Raw genomic sequence first — 15942 nt, 5'->3', positions numbered from 1 at the left:
TTTTACCATCAGTGTGCTTTTTTTTTTTTTTCATCTAGGGAATTAAAATGCTAGTAGTACCAACCTTGGTTAATACAAGCTGAAATGAAAGCAATAAGGAAAATACAGACAATAACATATTTCTTTGCTTGTCATTCAGCTGTTTGCCAGCATCACTACTCTGGAAAAAAAATGAAATTGCTTTACCCTTCCAAAGTGAGAGAACAGTGTTACACTTTTAATGATTCCCTGAGGCTATCTGTCAATGAGTAAATATATTGTGTGTATAGTACATTATATCCTTAAGTGCTTTATAAACAAATTTTTTTCTTAACATGTAGTTCTTTTAAGAAGTAATAGTCTTAATTTGCAGACAGTGGACACTGAGGTGTCTGCATAGTTTCTACACCAACACAAGAGTAGATTTCAGGACTTGAAATTGTTGATCTAGAGAATTTACTGCATACACCTCTTACCAGTCAGAGATTATAACGCAAAATAGGGAAGAAAAGAAAAAAAAAAAAGTTTCTCTATTTGCTTTTTATATGATCCTGGAAAGTAAAGGCTTCTTCAGGATCAAAGCTCAGAAATTTAGTGATGATAATCTCCCTGGTACTGTCCTAGTAGAAATACTTGGAGACTTTTATGAAGAGGAGGCTTGGGAGTCAGACCCCAATTTGTGTTATTCATGTACAAGGATCTGCATAGGGGTTGCTATTTACAATGTGATTGTGTATCAAATGGTCTCTGGATACGTAGCATACTGCTTTCTGCCAGTATTGAGACTCTAGATTGGAGTGCAGTGGTACACGTTCACCAAAAGAAAAGTGTTGTTCTCACTTCAGCAAACAGGATTTCTACACTGGAAACACTACTGAACCAAAAGTAGGCATTAGCATCTAACAGGGAAGTTGTGGGTGACTATCTCACTATGTAAAGCCAGAATTTGGGTGGTGGGTTTTTTTTCCTTTTTGTATTATGTAACACCATTTAATTTTTGTTGTTTTCTCCCCTCAAAATAGATATTTCCTGAGCCAGAATAAAAGGCAGTATCTTGATGTTTCTGCATGGTTTCCAGACAGTAGCTCAGTATGAGTGGAGAGCAGACGCATTTTGGAAGTGAAAAGATGTTTGTGGGAAGACAAGGATGTGAGGTGTAGAGAAGCGTATGGGAAAGGATAGACATTCAAAGATACTATGATTAGGACAAGGTTAGGTTCTAGTTAAACTAAGCTAAAATACATTAACTTGCATCTGATCCAAAGGAAAAAAAGTCAGAATTAAATTGAGGTTAACAAATGCTGACTTAATCTTGGCTCTTTCTTCATAATCTATGCAATATTTTCTTCCTACAGATTATGAATTATTCTGTAGTGTTGTTTTGCCTTGTTTTGATGGAGGACTCTGATAATTACTAGAAGTTCATCAAGCAACACAAGCTAGTGAGAGCTTAAATTTTGTATTATGTAAGCAGAAAACAGTTAGAGATTTTTCAGATGGATCTTTTTCTCTTTGAGCACCTCTAGTGAAGTATCTCCAAGAAAAATATCCTCACAGTGAACTTCCTAGAAGGTAGCAGTAGTGCAGAGCCTGCCAGGATGGAGCTGTAGAGTTAATTTATGATTACAGCAGTCACGTAGTCCCACCTCCTGCTCAAAGCAGGGCAAATCTCAAAGCACACAGCAGAACAGAAAAAGTAAATGAGTTCTTCAGTGTCTTTCACCAGTGCAAAACTATTTTTGTTTAAAAATTGCCTATAATTAAAACTGCAAAATCCACAGAACAGGAAAATGCTAAGAGACCGCATTGTGTCAAAGGAATTTGACAAGTGTATTTAGAAACTGGATTCAGTACTGCCGTAGGTTTTATAATATAAGTTCATTTTAAGTTCTGAAGAAAAAAAAAAAAGATGAAAGATAATAGCACTTTAAATAATAGATATTCCTGCTTATACTGTTATTTCTTCTACTGAGGCATTAGCAAGTTGTATACCATCCACACCACATGAAATAGAGGTGATAATTTTTTTTGGCTGCTTGAAAAGGACATACCTTTAGGATGGTAGTTGGTGTCACTGGTAGGAGTGGTAGTGTATAATACAGCAGACACGTACCATTGTGCCAGCATGTAGGTAGCAAATGACAAAACAAGGTTTACCAGAGTGTCGAGTGTTTGGCTGGAATGTATGTGCAGACACGACTGCTCCTACGCAGCTTTTTCAGAAAGCTTTCACACTGAATGGCAGTACAGAACTAGACCTTACCACTCTGGCATGGGGGCTTGGAAACAAAGCTCCTAAGTAACAGCCCTACCTTCAGGATGGTAGCAAATGTGCTTGAGAGGACTAGAAACTGGACCCATACCTTCCAGCACTCCTACCCTGGTTGCCAAATTAACAGTCGTCTAAGAAAACGCACCTCCGTGCACCTGCGGACTCATAACCACATATCACTGCGGGCGTTGGACAGGTGCACATGCAAATCAAGAGAGTAATTTTCTAATGCTCTGTAATAGCTACCCATTTCTGATATGTAAAATGCCTACATATAAAATCCCAGTGGAAAGTAAGACAATTTTTTTCCTGTATAATTAACTGTAACATGTTTAGGACATTATGTAACTACCACATTATGTTGCTAGAGGGTATTTTAAATACTTTATAGCTTAGAAATTTTTATAACTATTTCTTAAAAGTTAGCCAGCCATAAAATGCAGATGACAGTGGCATAGCCTGATTGTTGACATTTTCAGAGAAATATTATTCCTAAAACTGTAAAAATGTTGGAAAATACATTTTTAAGTTCATCTAGAGATGCCATTAAACTATTTTAAAAGGCAAAAAGCTTTCTTTTTCAGTGAGGTTTTTTTGGTTTACAATGGGAGGTCTGGCTGGATCTTTCCATCTGCTGTGCTGGCTGTTACTGCAGATGGTCCTAATCTGTACATATGGTATGTGCATATATAAACTGAAATCGGTGTTATCTTGGGGTAAAAGCAGGCACACAACAGGAGCTTGGATGCCTAACACAAGAATATTACTGAAGGGGATAATTTAGAGATTTTCTTTTTCTGGGGGAAATTTACATAGAATTAGGGAAAGAAGCACTTAGTGTTTGCTGGAAAAGAAAAAGAAAAGAAAAAAAGAAATCACTCACCTTTTAGAAGGTAAATTCTGGATCTGCAATTTATTTGGCATCAGATGTTGGCTTCAGCTCAGCCCTGAATCTGTGCCAGGTTTTGGGTTAAATTATGACAACACCAAACTCTCATAAACTTCTAAAGGGTTACCTCCAGCGCTCAGAAGTAGGACAGTCAGCCTAGCTTTGGAGTCCCTACTTCTAACTCAGAAATAAAGCTGGAGGAGAGATTTTCTGTTTTCTGAAAATTAGAAAATGGCCTTCCAGTCATGTAAAAAAATGAAAGTCTCAGAAATGAAATGGTCCTCAGATCTGAAGTTTCTGTTTAAGTCAATCTCACTACCATTAAATGGTTTCCTGAAACTCATGATGATCAAAGAAGGAGCAAAAGACCTTGTTAAAAGTAGTACTTGCCAGTGAATCACATGTAAACTTGCTAAATAGTAAGCTGTTCTGCCACCTATTGCAGTGCCCAGTTAGCACTGCTGAAAACTTCTCCTTGCATATTTGCTGATGAATCAGTTAAAAAAAAAAATTATTTCCATAAAGTCTTAAACTTCTACTTAGGAAGTTTGGACAGTTAGGAAAAACACTACCATATTTATGTGATGTGGAGAAAACTCTAAAAGCAACTCACAATTGCACTTATGAAACATTTAGCAACAAGTGCCTGAAAAGAAGAAATTGTTGGAAAAGCAAGACATGAAGAGTTTATCTGATATATAATCAAATGCATTTTTAACATTTCCTCTATCTTTTCTAATATCCTCAGTATTACAGTTTATTGGCAACATTATCTCATTCACCAGACAAGCTAATTGTCAGAGCAGATAAAGTCATGACTCTTGTTCCTTTTTTCTTCTTTCTTAATATCCACTCTGGTATTCTCTTCACTAACTTTTCAACCTTTTTTGTACTAGGGAGAGGCTTCACATATTCAGCTGCAAGGCTAGAAAAGGAACATATATTGACTTTAAAAGGATTGCTGCCATGCTAACATGACTTTATAAGCTACTGTTTCTTTTTCTCTCTTATTACAGGTTTGTTTTGTGAATTTAGATGCAAACAGAGATGACTGCAGCGATGAGCAAGTGAAACAGGTAACAGTCTAGGTCTTAATAACATGCACCGGGAATCTGAAATTATCTCAACATCAGGCCATATTTTATAGATTTTCTTATTCTCAGCCCGGAAATATCTAATGGATTGTTGCAGCCTGTGAATTCACAGCAGTTATCATGTGATTGGACCTCTTGTTCAGCCTTGATTTTATCAGAGAAGTGAACATGGATATGTCATACATTCAATTTTTTAATTTGACATAATACTACATAAAAACAATTTCTGATATCTCTCTCTCCTACTGCCAAAACGCCTTTGAGAATCTTCTACTCATTTTGGTCTTGTTCAGCTGACCAGTCTTAGTCAGACTCCAGATACTTTGATTATGTGGTCTTCGGGAAGGGTCTAGATAAAACAGACCTAAAAGGTGTGTTTTACCATTTAACTGAGAGTTTGGAGGGTAGAAAAATGGGATTTAAAAAAAAAAAAGAGAGAGAGAGAGGAAAAAAGACCTTGGTTATTTTACAAACACTAAGACAACCTACATCATGATATACTATTTAGAATACATACCATTTGAAAAAAACCCTCAAATCTGAGAAAGTCACATTTTGAAGATATGGCCTGGTGTCAGTTTTGAGTTTACATCTTCCTTTATCAGTTCATTTTCATCATCCTGGCTTGGTGCCCACAATCAACACGCAATACAGCAGCAATACGTGGTAAGTGAACAAAGGTAGGATCTCCTGACAATATGCAGGGAGTTCCTCAGTAGAGCAGTACAGTTAGTTTGCTGAAACCACTTTTAGCTTATGGGAGGAAAAGCAACGCTGGGACCTTGTTGCCTCCTGCAAGTCATTCATTAGCAGGCACTGCTTTTCTATGCTGTTTTCTGCATCCTGGATCTGTGAAAATTCAGATGTCAAAAATAAATACGGTTTCTTGCAGCAAAATGATTTTTCTGTTGAATCAGCAGGTTAACTGTGCAGAACAGCTCGAGAGGTTTAACTTTACTGAACCCACAGAAGCACTGGTTGTTTTCTAATAAGCAATGGTTTTATTGTAGTTTGCAGTGTTTATTAAGGAACAAAAGCTGCAGCAAGTCATAAGGAAACACCAAAAGCTTCTCTCTCAATCTTAGAACTAGGTATCTGTAAAAGCCAACTTAAACTAGCTTCATGCAGCTCTCCTTTACAGTGCCTGGAGATTAGATTACTCCCTCACAAGCACAAATCACCTTTGAATGCAGCTGCGTGATTTTTACCTATCAGCCCTACCGCAGTGGTGCGTTCACCGCCTGTGCGCTTCGCATAGCCCTAAGCTCTTCCTTCGCAGCAGAGCCCGGTCGGCTCCCCAAAGTGCTGCACCCCACCATGCCCACAGCTGGCACTCCCCACCTGGCGCGTGGGGGGGACTGGTAACGGAGAGACCGCAATACCTGGCTGCATTTTAGAAAGGTAGTTTCTGGTGCAGAGTCAACACATTTATTAGCCATGACTGGAAGATGATTCTTTTCTTTTTGTTTTCAGTGTACATACTAAAAATTCACTACTAGCACAGGTACTGTGTATTCTTCTCTAAGAGGAAACACCCTCATCACGATTTTTGTGTATAATATGCAGTTTGTGTTATATAATATGCGGTTTGTGTAAATTAGCTTTGAGCGGGGTGGATTTTTTTATACAACGCTGATGTGGTGGAAGCATTTCATAGAAGAATTTTAAAGATGCTAGCATAGCTATTGTTCATATGAAATATATAACTATTTACTATTAGGTACTGTTAGGATTTTGCATTACCCATTTAACCTTGGAATGGGTTAAATTGGGGTTTTTTTGGTGTAAAATAATCATCTTTCCAGACTTTTCCTTTTTTATTCTGAACAAAAGGTAAGGAACTGAAGTAAAAGATATACAAAAAGCCATGGTTTCCTACCCAAGAAATCTGATAAAATGTGGCAATTTAGGCAGTAGAAAAATAGAGATACATAGAGAAATGTGTGTGATAACAGAAAGGCTATAATTTGAAAAAAGAAAGGGATGAGAATTTTTTTGTACTATACTGAAATGTCAAACCGAATTGAAGCGCTGAATTTAGTTATGTCAAATACAAATACTTAGCCTCATCTGAAGATCAGTCTACTGAAAAGTGAATTGTTCCCCAAAACTGAATTAGATTTGCCAAGCCAGAAAGTTTTATTTTACCTAATTTACTCTGAGGAAAAATAACAGTACTGCAAGCTTATGATGAAAAGGAAAAAGTGAAGTATCATTGAATTGCATAGTAACTGAAGCATACAGCTAGGTGCCCGAGATCTGCACTCCCTTAATGGCTTTGCCATTTGATGGGCTGTGTTAGTGCATAAAAGGGAGGTGGTATTTACTTCCTCTGCAAGGAGTCATCCTTGATTCCCTGTTCATAAAGGAAGCACACTGAGATCCCTGACAGAAAAGAACTCCAAGCACTCTTAGAGTAGGTATTGGCCTTTTGGTCTGGCCTTTGTACACAAAGCACAGATGTCTCCTGCACACACTGGGGACTCCTAGCAGTGTTGTAATACAAATCTATGTTACGTAGCATCATTCCTGTTGTGACTATTACCACTTTTGGCTCTAGCAAATATGTAACAGGTAGAAAAAGATTGTATCATTTCAAATGAAAAGTCTTGAAGGTGTCCAGTGGAACAGCAAAGAAATGCATATTTCATCTGTGTATTAAATGCTCCTGTTATTCCAGGTTTAGCATTGCATCAATTTGATCAGCAATTTCCAGCTAACTTTCCCTTTGGTTTCTTGCTTGTCATATGCCTGGAGGAAAACTGGAAGATTTGCTCTGTTCTCATTACCATACTCACAGAATCTTTTCTGGTTTAGACAATAACAGACACAGTGTTCTCAGTCTCTCAGGAACTCACTCGTGATAGGAAGGACAAGCATTTAGGTGCACAAATACAATCAAGCCGTTTAGCACACGACAATGTAAGGGATGACAGATTGTCCTGCTGGACAGTTGTGCAGAAGTTCATACTGTCACCATTGTCTCCCCTGATAGCTCAAAAGAAAGAGTGTGCATTTTAACGCTGCCAGTTTTATTTTTAATCCACGCAAAGTAGTAAGTTCAAGTAAGCTTTCTAAAGGGACGCCTATAAGTGGTATTTCATTTTCATATTTATGAATATAACTGTGCAGCTTGGACTTCATTACGTGAGAGCAAAAATCTGTCTTTCATACTACAGAGGTTGATCAGCGTCTCTCCAAATCTCCCCAAACTCATCAGTTCGATGAACGTACAGCCACCAAAGGAAAATGAAATAGTCCTGCTGAGTGGATTAGCATCAGGAAACCTTCAGGCTGATTATGAAGTTCCCCAGGTAGGAATCAAACTCATCTTTAAGATCACATCACACCTGTGAAGGATGGAATTTGGAAAATGGAAGAAAGGAAGCTGAAAGCAAAGACCTTGCACCAGTTTAAGAGATGGGTGGGAGTTTGCAAACATAGAAAATAAATCTAACAAAAGCCTGTGTAAGTGTGCGTGGCGGCGGGGGAGTGACACAAAGATAGGAGAGAGATTCTGCTATTCCCTCTAGATCCTGTGGATGTCTGGGTTGCAGCTGATAATGCTTTAAGCCTTATTAGTGGCTGATCCTTCAGGGAAGGCAGGCATTGGTGGCAGAGATGATTCATAAGCCCAGATTTCAAGAGTAGCAGGAGTCAGAAGGGTGGCACAGAGGGGGGAAAGGAAAGATGTAACACTTTTTCTGTGCACATAGCTAGATTGGGCCACAGCTCCTACAGACTCCCTTTCAAGTGAAGTCTTGCCACTTCCCACTTTTGTTCCCAGTCCATCTTCTCCCACACATGCACCTCAGAAAAGAGCTGACGATAGGACTTGAAGATCCTAGAGGCTATTGTAAACCTGAATGTGACAATGGAAAATACCAAGCAACATTAACCATATCAGAGCTGATACCTCATTTAGCTTCTGTCAACTTAAAAAGTAATTAATGCATTAATTAAAACTGAACATTTGAAGAAGCCAAAAGCAAAGTTCTCATGCTAACTCCTTTACTCCCATTATTGCCAATGAAATGTTCCCCATCTGTGATCTGGAGGCCAAGAATTCCTCCTAATGACACCACATAGAGAAAGGAAGCAAACGGTAACATTTGCTTAAAGGCATTTTAATACACAAGTTCCAGAAGCTTAACTCCTTATTGTAATAAAAGTCTTTTTCCTCCTTTCCATTTTTATCATTCGTTATGTCTGTTCATGTCTGTGTAAAGAAAAAGAATGAAAAATACTTCAGTATTTTTCAGCCTGATTCTGATCTCATTTGGCCAAGCACGAATTGGGAACAGCTTCATTAAAACTGCAGAGTTATCCTGGACTACAAAACTGTCTCAGCAAACTTAAAACATGAGCAGGTATCTTGTTTTATCTGCTGCAGGAAAAGAAAGCAGAAAACTTTTTTTTCACTGAAATTAACTTGTGTACAAAAGCCTTCATGAAGCAGGCCCTGGAACAGCTGTATTGCAGAGATCATTGAATTTTATGTTATACCAATACGCTGATCTTTAAAGAGAGAAATTGCCTGGTTATTGATCTTTCTTGCCACTTGTGACTAATGGCTGAATTTAGAAAGATTTAAAAAAAAAAAAAAAGAGCACAAGCCTGCGGTGAGAGCAGTGGAGCTCCAAACCCCACTTCCCTGGGGGGAAGCTGCTGCAATACTTACAAGGTTGTTTTGAGGCCTGAATAAGATGACTCAAGTACTCAAGTCATCCCCATCTCTGAAAGACTGCAGCCGTTGAGAATGGCAGCCTTCTCGGTGAGAGTGCAGGCAAGAGACAAATGAGAACTAACCTAAATTTCCATTCTGTAAGATGAGTAAAGCTTTGCATTGAGGCTGGGTGACATTTATTGGCCAGATAAGCACATGCTATGTTCATCCTTACATTTGTTTGGCTTTCCAGAGAATTTAATTTGTAAGGAAACTCGCATAGTTTTTATACAAGGATTTTTATTCTGCCCCCCTCAGCCCTTTTCACAAGTACAACCCTGCAAACTGTGGACTGGAGAAACAGCAGGGGAATGTTCGATCTAAGGCTGCATCTGTTTTTAATAACATTTTTTACAATATGGTATATGCTCAAGTCTGATTCAGCAACAATTTCTTAGCAGCTAGTTAAAAAAAAAAATCTGTATTTTCTCTTTTACTTTTAAACACACTAATTTATCTGGTTTTCTCTTCAAATACATTTTTTAGGTGGAAAGGAAGAGCAGGCTAATAAAACATGCTATTCCAACATAATAGTCATCCCATTCCCTTTATTACTAGATATTTGCTTTGCATTCACACTCAAAGACAAAAGATCTAGGATGGGGTTACATTATGCTAGATACTGTGCAAATGCACAGGGGGTCCAGGGCATCTTTTGCACAGCTTAAAACCTACCTCCTCGATCCAGAGCTGGTTCCACTCAGGCTGGCTCCTTCCTGGGGTCTGGAGTTAAAGCACAAGATCACAAGCTGCAAAAGCTTGGCTTTGCTTCAGGGTACATCCACACCGCAAACTTAGTCCCATGCAGAGATATCAACTTAGCTTTGTGGTTGTATAAATATCCAACAGTTTTAATATCAATAAAATGAGGATCACAAGGGTTCCTTCCTCTCAGTTTCTGTCCAACTTTCAACTTAATTGTACAGCTTCTTTGGGTAAGACAGTTTTATATAAAGGCTTAGCACAGTGCACAGTGGAGCCTGGTCTGAAATAATGGGGCTTTGGGCAAATAAGGAACGAGAGGAAGAAGAGCAAAGAAACAAAATAAAACACTGTTTTAAAACAGTCTGTAGGAACATCTGAAGGTGACCTGCTCTTAATCTCGCCAGCCAGTATTTACAGGACTGCCTTCGAACAAGTGTTGCAACAGAAATTATCCCAAAAAGGAATTCATGCCCACAAACTATTCCCTCAAGAGGCAGGTAATACCAGGTGGTGCGAGACCATTAATAACAGTATGTCAGATGGCTAACTCTGACATGGCTAAAAGCAAGTAAGTCTCTGTCATTAAAACAAGAAGTTGACTGAAAACAAACCACTTGGTAATTTCAACAAAATAAAGATGCCCCTGTGGTACAGCTAGGTTCTCTACTAAAACTCCTGTATAACAAAACTTGTCAGTCCAAGCAGTCTTATTTTGGCATATATGTAACTGCACACTGCATTACAAACATCTAAATGACAAATTGTATTGCCTTTTCGCAACAACATTCCCAAGATATTTATAGAGAGGGAAGATTAAAATAAGTTTTCTTTTTTAATTAAATAACTGAGATTCTTTTCCCCTCTAGTGTCCTTGGCTGGCAGATGTCTGCTTGGTTCAATGTGCGAGGGGGGACAGGAAAAACAGCGCAAGCTGCATCATTTTTGAAATAAACAAGTTTCTGATTGGACTTGAGCTCGTTCAGGAAAGGCAGCTGCAGATAGAAGCGCATGTCTTAAAGCCTGAGGATGACACAAACTGCTCAGTGTCTTCAATAGAAGAAGATTTCCTCACAGCATCTGAGCACCTTGAGGATGACAACGAGGGTGATGAATATAAAACTGGTAAAAGCAATGGGACTGAGCATAATACTGCGGCTGTTCGTACTGCAAAACAGCCATGGCAATGCTCACAGAAATTGCACTTGATGTTAATTCATGCATATATTTATCTGTAATTTAGAAAATGGACAGCCATTCATATTTTTAAATTGTTGTTCAAAGACATGGATACATGGCTGTGCCGTAGTTTCACAGAGCAGTAATGCATTACACAGTTGTGCAGCTGTTTTCTTTTTAAAGTTACAGGGTATTCTGCAAAAACTAATTTCTTATTTTTCTTTTAATAGGTCATGAAAAAGTAAGTGTTTCAGAAGCATCTTCAGATGTCAAAAAAAATAAAGGAAAGGGATTTGAAAATCTCCACTACAGAAAAGCCAGGTTGCCATGCATTCTTGAAGGGAACTGCATTAATAAAGATAATGCAGCTACTAGAGTCTCTGAAGCTGTGAATGTTGTGGCTGAAGATGGCATCTTACAACCTGAAGATAAGTCAGACCAGGAAATACTGTGGCAGAAGGAATTAGCTCGAAGAGCTACTTCATCCTTTAGTACTACTAATTTGACTGGCGAGGTTGAAATTTCCTGCTCAGCGCACATGTTAGAAGATGTACCTTTAACCAAAATGGCTAAAGAGGAGCTGGGGCCTCTGTATGACCCAACAGGAAAACACAGCAGTAAGACAGATGGAGAGGATTGTGCAAGTATCAGGAAAACTGATCCTCCCTTGCAAAATGAGCAGGCAACTACAGGTCAGTATGCCACAAATTTAGCAGAATCTGTTCTGCAAGATGCGTTCATTAGACTATCACAGTCTCAACCCACTTTTAGTGAGGAGGCTGCAGTCAGCATCTCCGTAGGAAGCTCCTGTAAGTCAGAAGACGTATCTGCTTACCGATCGTGGAATGAACTTCCGAAGATCGTCATAGTGCAAAGTCCAGACAGTTCTGAGAATGTATCTGACTGGCCAGGGTCTGCGTTCCCCAACCTGTGCCACTGGACTGAATCAGGAAGTTCCGCTGAAGTTTCGGATTACTTTGAGGAAGAACATTCAAACGGACACAGCCAGAGCGCACTGGAAGTGGCGCTGGCTTGTGCAGCCACTGTTATTGGAACCATTTCCAGTCCCCAGGCTGCAGAAAAATTCAGAGGGGATCAAGAAGCCACAGACTCTAAAAGCGGAACGGTTGATAGTGAGGACCTACACACAGCATCTTCACAGCTACTTGATGACTGTGCTAGCACAGAATATTCATTTCCATCTGCACTGTGTGGCATGACTCAAGTAGCAAGTGCTGTAGCTGTCTGTGGTCTGGGGGAAACAAAGGAAGAGAAGTACCCTGCAACTTCGAGCGGACTTCTGTCTGCTGCTCAGACTTCTGCAGCCATTACTCTTCATTGTAGCATAGCTATAGGAAGCAGCATGGAGAAACTAAATGATAGCATTGCAGAAGCACTTCTCAAAGAGGCATCAATAATTTTGACAAAACCCAACACATACAAAAACGTAGGGCATTTTATGGAAACCATAAATGGAAAAATTATTGAAACAGCAGCAAGGCCACGGATTCCACACACTGATGAAGTAATCAGGGATGAACTTGCACAAAACTTATCCAATATTATTCTACGACATTCTATTGAAGAGGTTAGGAAGAAGAGACAGCTACACCCCTGTTCAGAAAACAGCTCAAGTACGCAAGACATTTTCATGGACACTGCAAACGAGTTGCTTTTTAACATAATGTATTTCACTTTCAAGAAGATGAATGACATAAGACAAGTTGAAGAGTGTTCTCCCCTCTTTTCTGAGGGCACAAAAGTAGAGAAAGTAACAAGAGCAGAAGGATGGTCAACACAGGCAACTGCATGTGAAACTCCACGCAGCCCCCTTGATCACTCTGCTGTTCAGCCATTTGGTACATCCTACAGCACTAGGGCTAGCAAAGATCTTGGAAATGTCACAAACACTAGGAAAAGTAATGTGAAAGATGTAAATAGCAAGGAAAGTGCCACACTGAATTCAGAACCAACAAGTAGAGCTACAGGGCATAACACGCTTGTTGCAAAAACATCTCCCAAGAAAAGATACCTGAAAAGAACCACACGAGACTGTTACAAATCCCCAAATCAGAGTAACAATCATCATCAGAAGAAAGACTACAGATCATTTTCAGACAGAGAAAATACCTTTGCAAACAATGAATGCAGGCATGGTGTTCAAGAACGGCTGTCTTCCAGTGCCACCATAAATGCAGAAAACCAGGCCAAGCATAAGTGTGATGCTGTGCTAAATAATGATGTTCAGGTTAGCTTGTCTTTATTAGGAAATCAAGTCTTGCTTCCTTCTCAGCCTGTGCTTCAGGTGAAACATTCAAGGGACAAATATTGTATAACAGATTTTGCAGAAGAATTGGCAGAAACAGTTGTCTCCATGGCAACAGAAATAGCTGCCATTTGTCTTGAAAATTCAAATGGAAAGCAACCCTGGTTCTGTGCATGGAAGAGAGGCAATGAATATCTGGTGACCCAGAGCTTATCATGCAGAACCATGAAAAGGAAAAAGGAAACCCACGCTAATGGTTCAGTTGTTCGGAAGCACAGGGCACCTAGACTTAGTGAGATAAAAAGAAAAACAGATGAGCATCCTGAGCTAAAGGAAAGGTTGATGAATCGAGTAGTAGATGAATCCATAAACCTTGAGGACACACCAGATTCAGTCAGTATCTTTGCAAATGAAGTGGCTGCCAAGATCATGAACCTCACCGAACTCTCCATGGTTGATAGCATCTGGCAAGGTCCAAACCATCCCAGGAATAGGCTGCACTGTGAAAGATGGAGCCGAGCCAAGGCCTCAAGCTGTGAGAGCATACCAGAGGAGGACTCAGATTCGAAAGCCTCTTTCAACACCCTAGGCCTAATGAACACCTTTGGTCAGCCTGTGAGCCAGACAAGTTCTGTCTCAAAGCAGTCTAGTTGTGAAAGTATTACAGATGAATTTTCAAGATTTATGGTGAACCAGATGGAAAATGAAGGAAGAGGTTTTGATTTATTACTGGATTACTATGCAGGAAAAAATGCAAACAACATCTTAACTTCTGCTTTGGAACAGGTAGCCAAGAAAAACGGTCACCTTAATGTAAGACCAAGTTGCCCATCCAAACAGTCCAGCACAGAAAGTATAACAGAAGAATTTTATAGGTATATGCTAAGAGAAATAGAAAAGGAAAATAAAGATAACATATCTTCACCTCAGAATTCAAAGGACTGGTGTGGCAATTTGCTGCCACCCTCTCTACGATCACCTTTTTGCTTTAGGCAATCATCAATGCCTGACAGCAGATCATCGGGCTCTAGGCTAACAGTTAATGTTCCAGTTAAGGCAAATTCATTAGATGGATTTGCCCACCATCACCAAGATTCCTTAAGTGTACAGCCAGTCAGTACTGTGGCTTCTTCAGGTCTTTGCAAGTCTGACTCATGCCTGTACCAAAGATGCAAGACTGACCAGATAACAGATATGTTGATTCATGAGACGTGGGCAAGTTCTATTGAATCTCTAATGCGCAAGAACAAAATCATAGCAGGTGAGGCAGAGGCTGCAGAGGCAGACCAATTTCACAGTGATTCCCCACCACACGTGGAACAATATGCAAACAGACTGGCTGCAAATATTGTCGAAAGTGGTAAAAATTTAACTGTTGTCCAGCAGGATTCCTTTGATTATACAAGCCAAGCTCATGTGCTGGAAAGCAAACATCCCCAAAGGGCAACTCGGATTAAATCAAAACCCAAAAGGGATGGAGTAAATTTGGATGAGGAAAAAGAGCATACGAAGAGCCCTGGATGCCTCCCTGCAGGTCAGCACAGGGAAGTGCCTTTAATTCAGATAGAAACCGATCAACGAGATGAGACAGGTAAAGACTTGGAGTCCTTAACTTCATGTGGCCCTTCTGAAAAGGAGCATCAAAGCAAAGAAAAGCCTCCAGAAGCTTTTGGTGGGAAACACATGGTTTCCAGTTCCCTGCAAAATAGGTAAGTGACGAAACAGCAAATCAGCACATTGCTTTGGTGTTTGTTGTAATTTCCCAGTAAAAATTATTTTGATAAAGAAAGAAGATAAGAAGAGAAGCACTTTTAAAGAAATAAACAGGTTAAGTTCTGACTACAGGTTTCTAATAGCATAAAATCACCCAATCGTGTATCACAGTGCCAATTTCTGGAGCAAACTTACATTGAATATGACCATGCTGTTTCTGAGATTCAAATCTAATACTGCACAGACAAGTAAGTTTTCTCTCTACAGATATTTAAGTCTTCCATAGTCAAGACAGGAAAGATGGACAAAGTTTGAAATTTCATTTAGCGCTGGCTGATATCTCAATTAAAAAAAAAAATAAAATAAAAATCAGTGTTAGTGTAAAACAGAAGATAGCAGAATTTGACCTGTAGTTCCCTGCTGTGCTTGTTCATATAACTAATGCTTTGTGTACCTGGAAACAAGACCAGACTTCCAAGAGCTTGAAGTTCAGCTCTGTGTTTACAGTCTGGAGCAACAAGTAATAAAACTTCTTTAGTGAAGGAAATAAAATAGTAATTAAAAGCACACCTTGCCTCCTTTGGTTCAAGACATCTCTGGTAGAATTTAGATAGAGAAAATAATAACAATTCATTTTATTTTAATTTAATTTCACGGAGTTTATATCACAGCTTACGACCCTCTCCTTACAGTTGTACTCCTTTTGTTGAGGAATCTGCAACTTGCTTTGGTTAAGGCAAAGGGTAAGCCCAGTATGAGAGTGCAGTACAAATGCAGAGGATTGTTGTGGATGCTGTGAGGTTAAGATCAAGGCATTACCTTTTTTAAACTACATTTCTTCATCGCATCTGTTACTTTAATGGTACCTAAACTGCCAATCACTTGGAGCACTGCAGCACCCCATTATCTCAGAGTGCTAGAAAGAGCGCAGGTGCTAGTGTTAGAAACCATTTTGTAGCTCATTTTATTCTAGGCAGTGCTCTGTTTTGACTTTTGACAAAGCTCTGCTTGAAGTGAGAAAGCATGTACTTTACTGTGTATGGTAGCAATTAGGTGGATAATTATCATAATGTCACTATTCGTTCATACTGACTCTCCCCCACTAACCTTCCTCTTCTTCCT

At 39.3% G+C, this 15942-nt stretch overlaps 1 protein-coding gene across 4 annotated transcripts in view; it reads left to right on the top strand.

Moving 5' to 3' along the window:
- The window catches only part of SPHKAP (SPHK1 interactor, AKAP domain containing), a 75755-nt gene that overhangs the window by 48189 nt on the left and 11624 nt on the right, over positions 1–15942 (top strand). For 3 of the 4 annotated variants that reach the window (XM_052803735.1, XM_052803732.1, XM_052803733.1), the window contains exons 4-7: positions 4157–4216; positions 7414–7548; positions 10532–10787; positions 11072–14816. In XM_052803735.1, coding sequence (XP_052659695.1) covers positions 4157–4216; positions 7414–7548; positions 10532–10787; positions 11072–14816 — 4196 coding nt within the window. The remainder of the gene's footprint in view (positions 1–4156; positions 4217–7413; positions 7549–10531; positions 10788–11071; positions 14817–15942) is intronic. The other variant, XM_052803736.1, reaches the window with a different exon arrangement.

Source organism: Harpia harpyja, chromosome 12 (genome assembly GCF_026419915.1).
Source record: "Harpia harpyja isolate bHarHar1 chromosome 12, bHarHar1 primary haplotype, whole genome shotgun sequence".
In the NCBI taxonomy this organism is placed as follows: domain Eukaryota; kingdom Metazoa; phylum Chordata; class Aves; order Accipitriformes; family Accipitridae; genus Harpia; species Harpia harpyja.
Note: the sequence above shows the minus strand (reverse complement) of the source record. Positions and strands in the feature narration are given on the sequence as shown.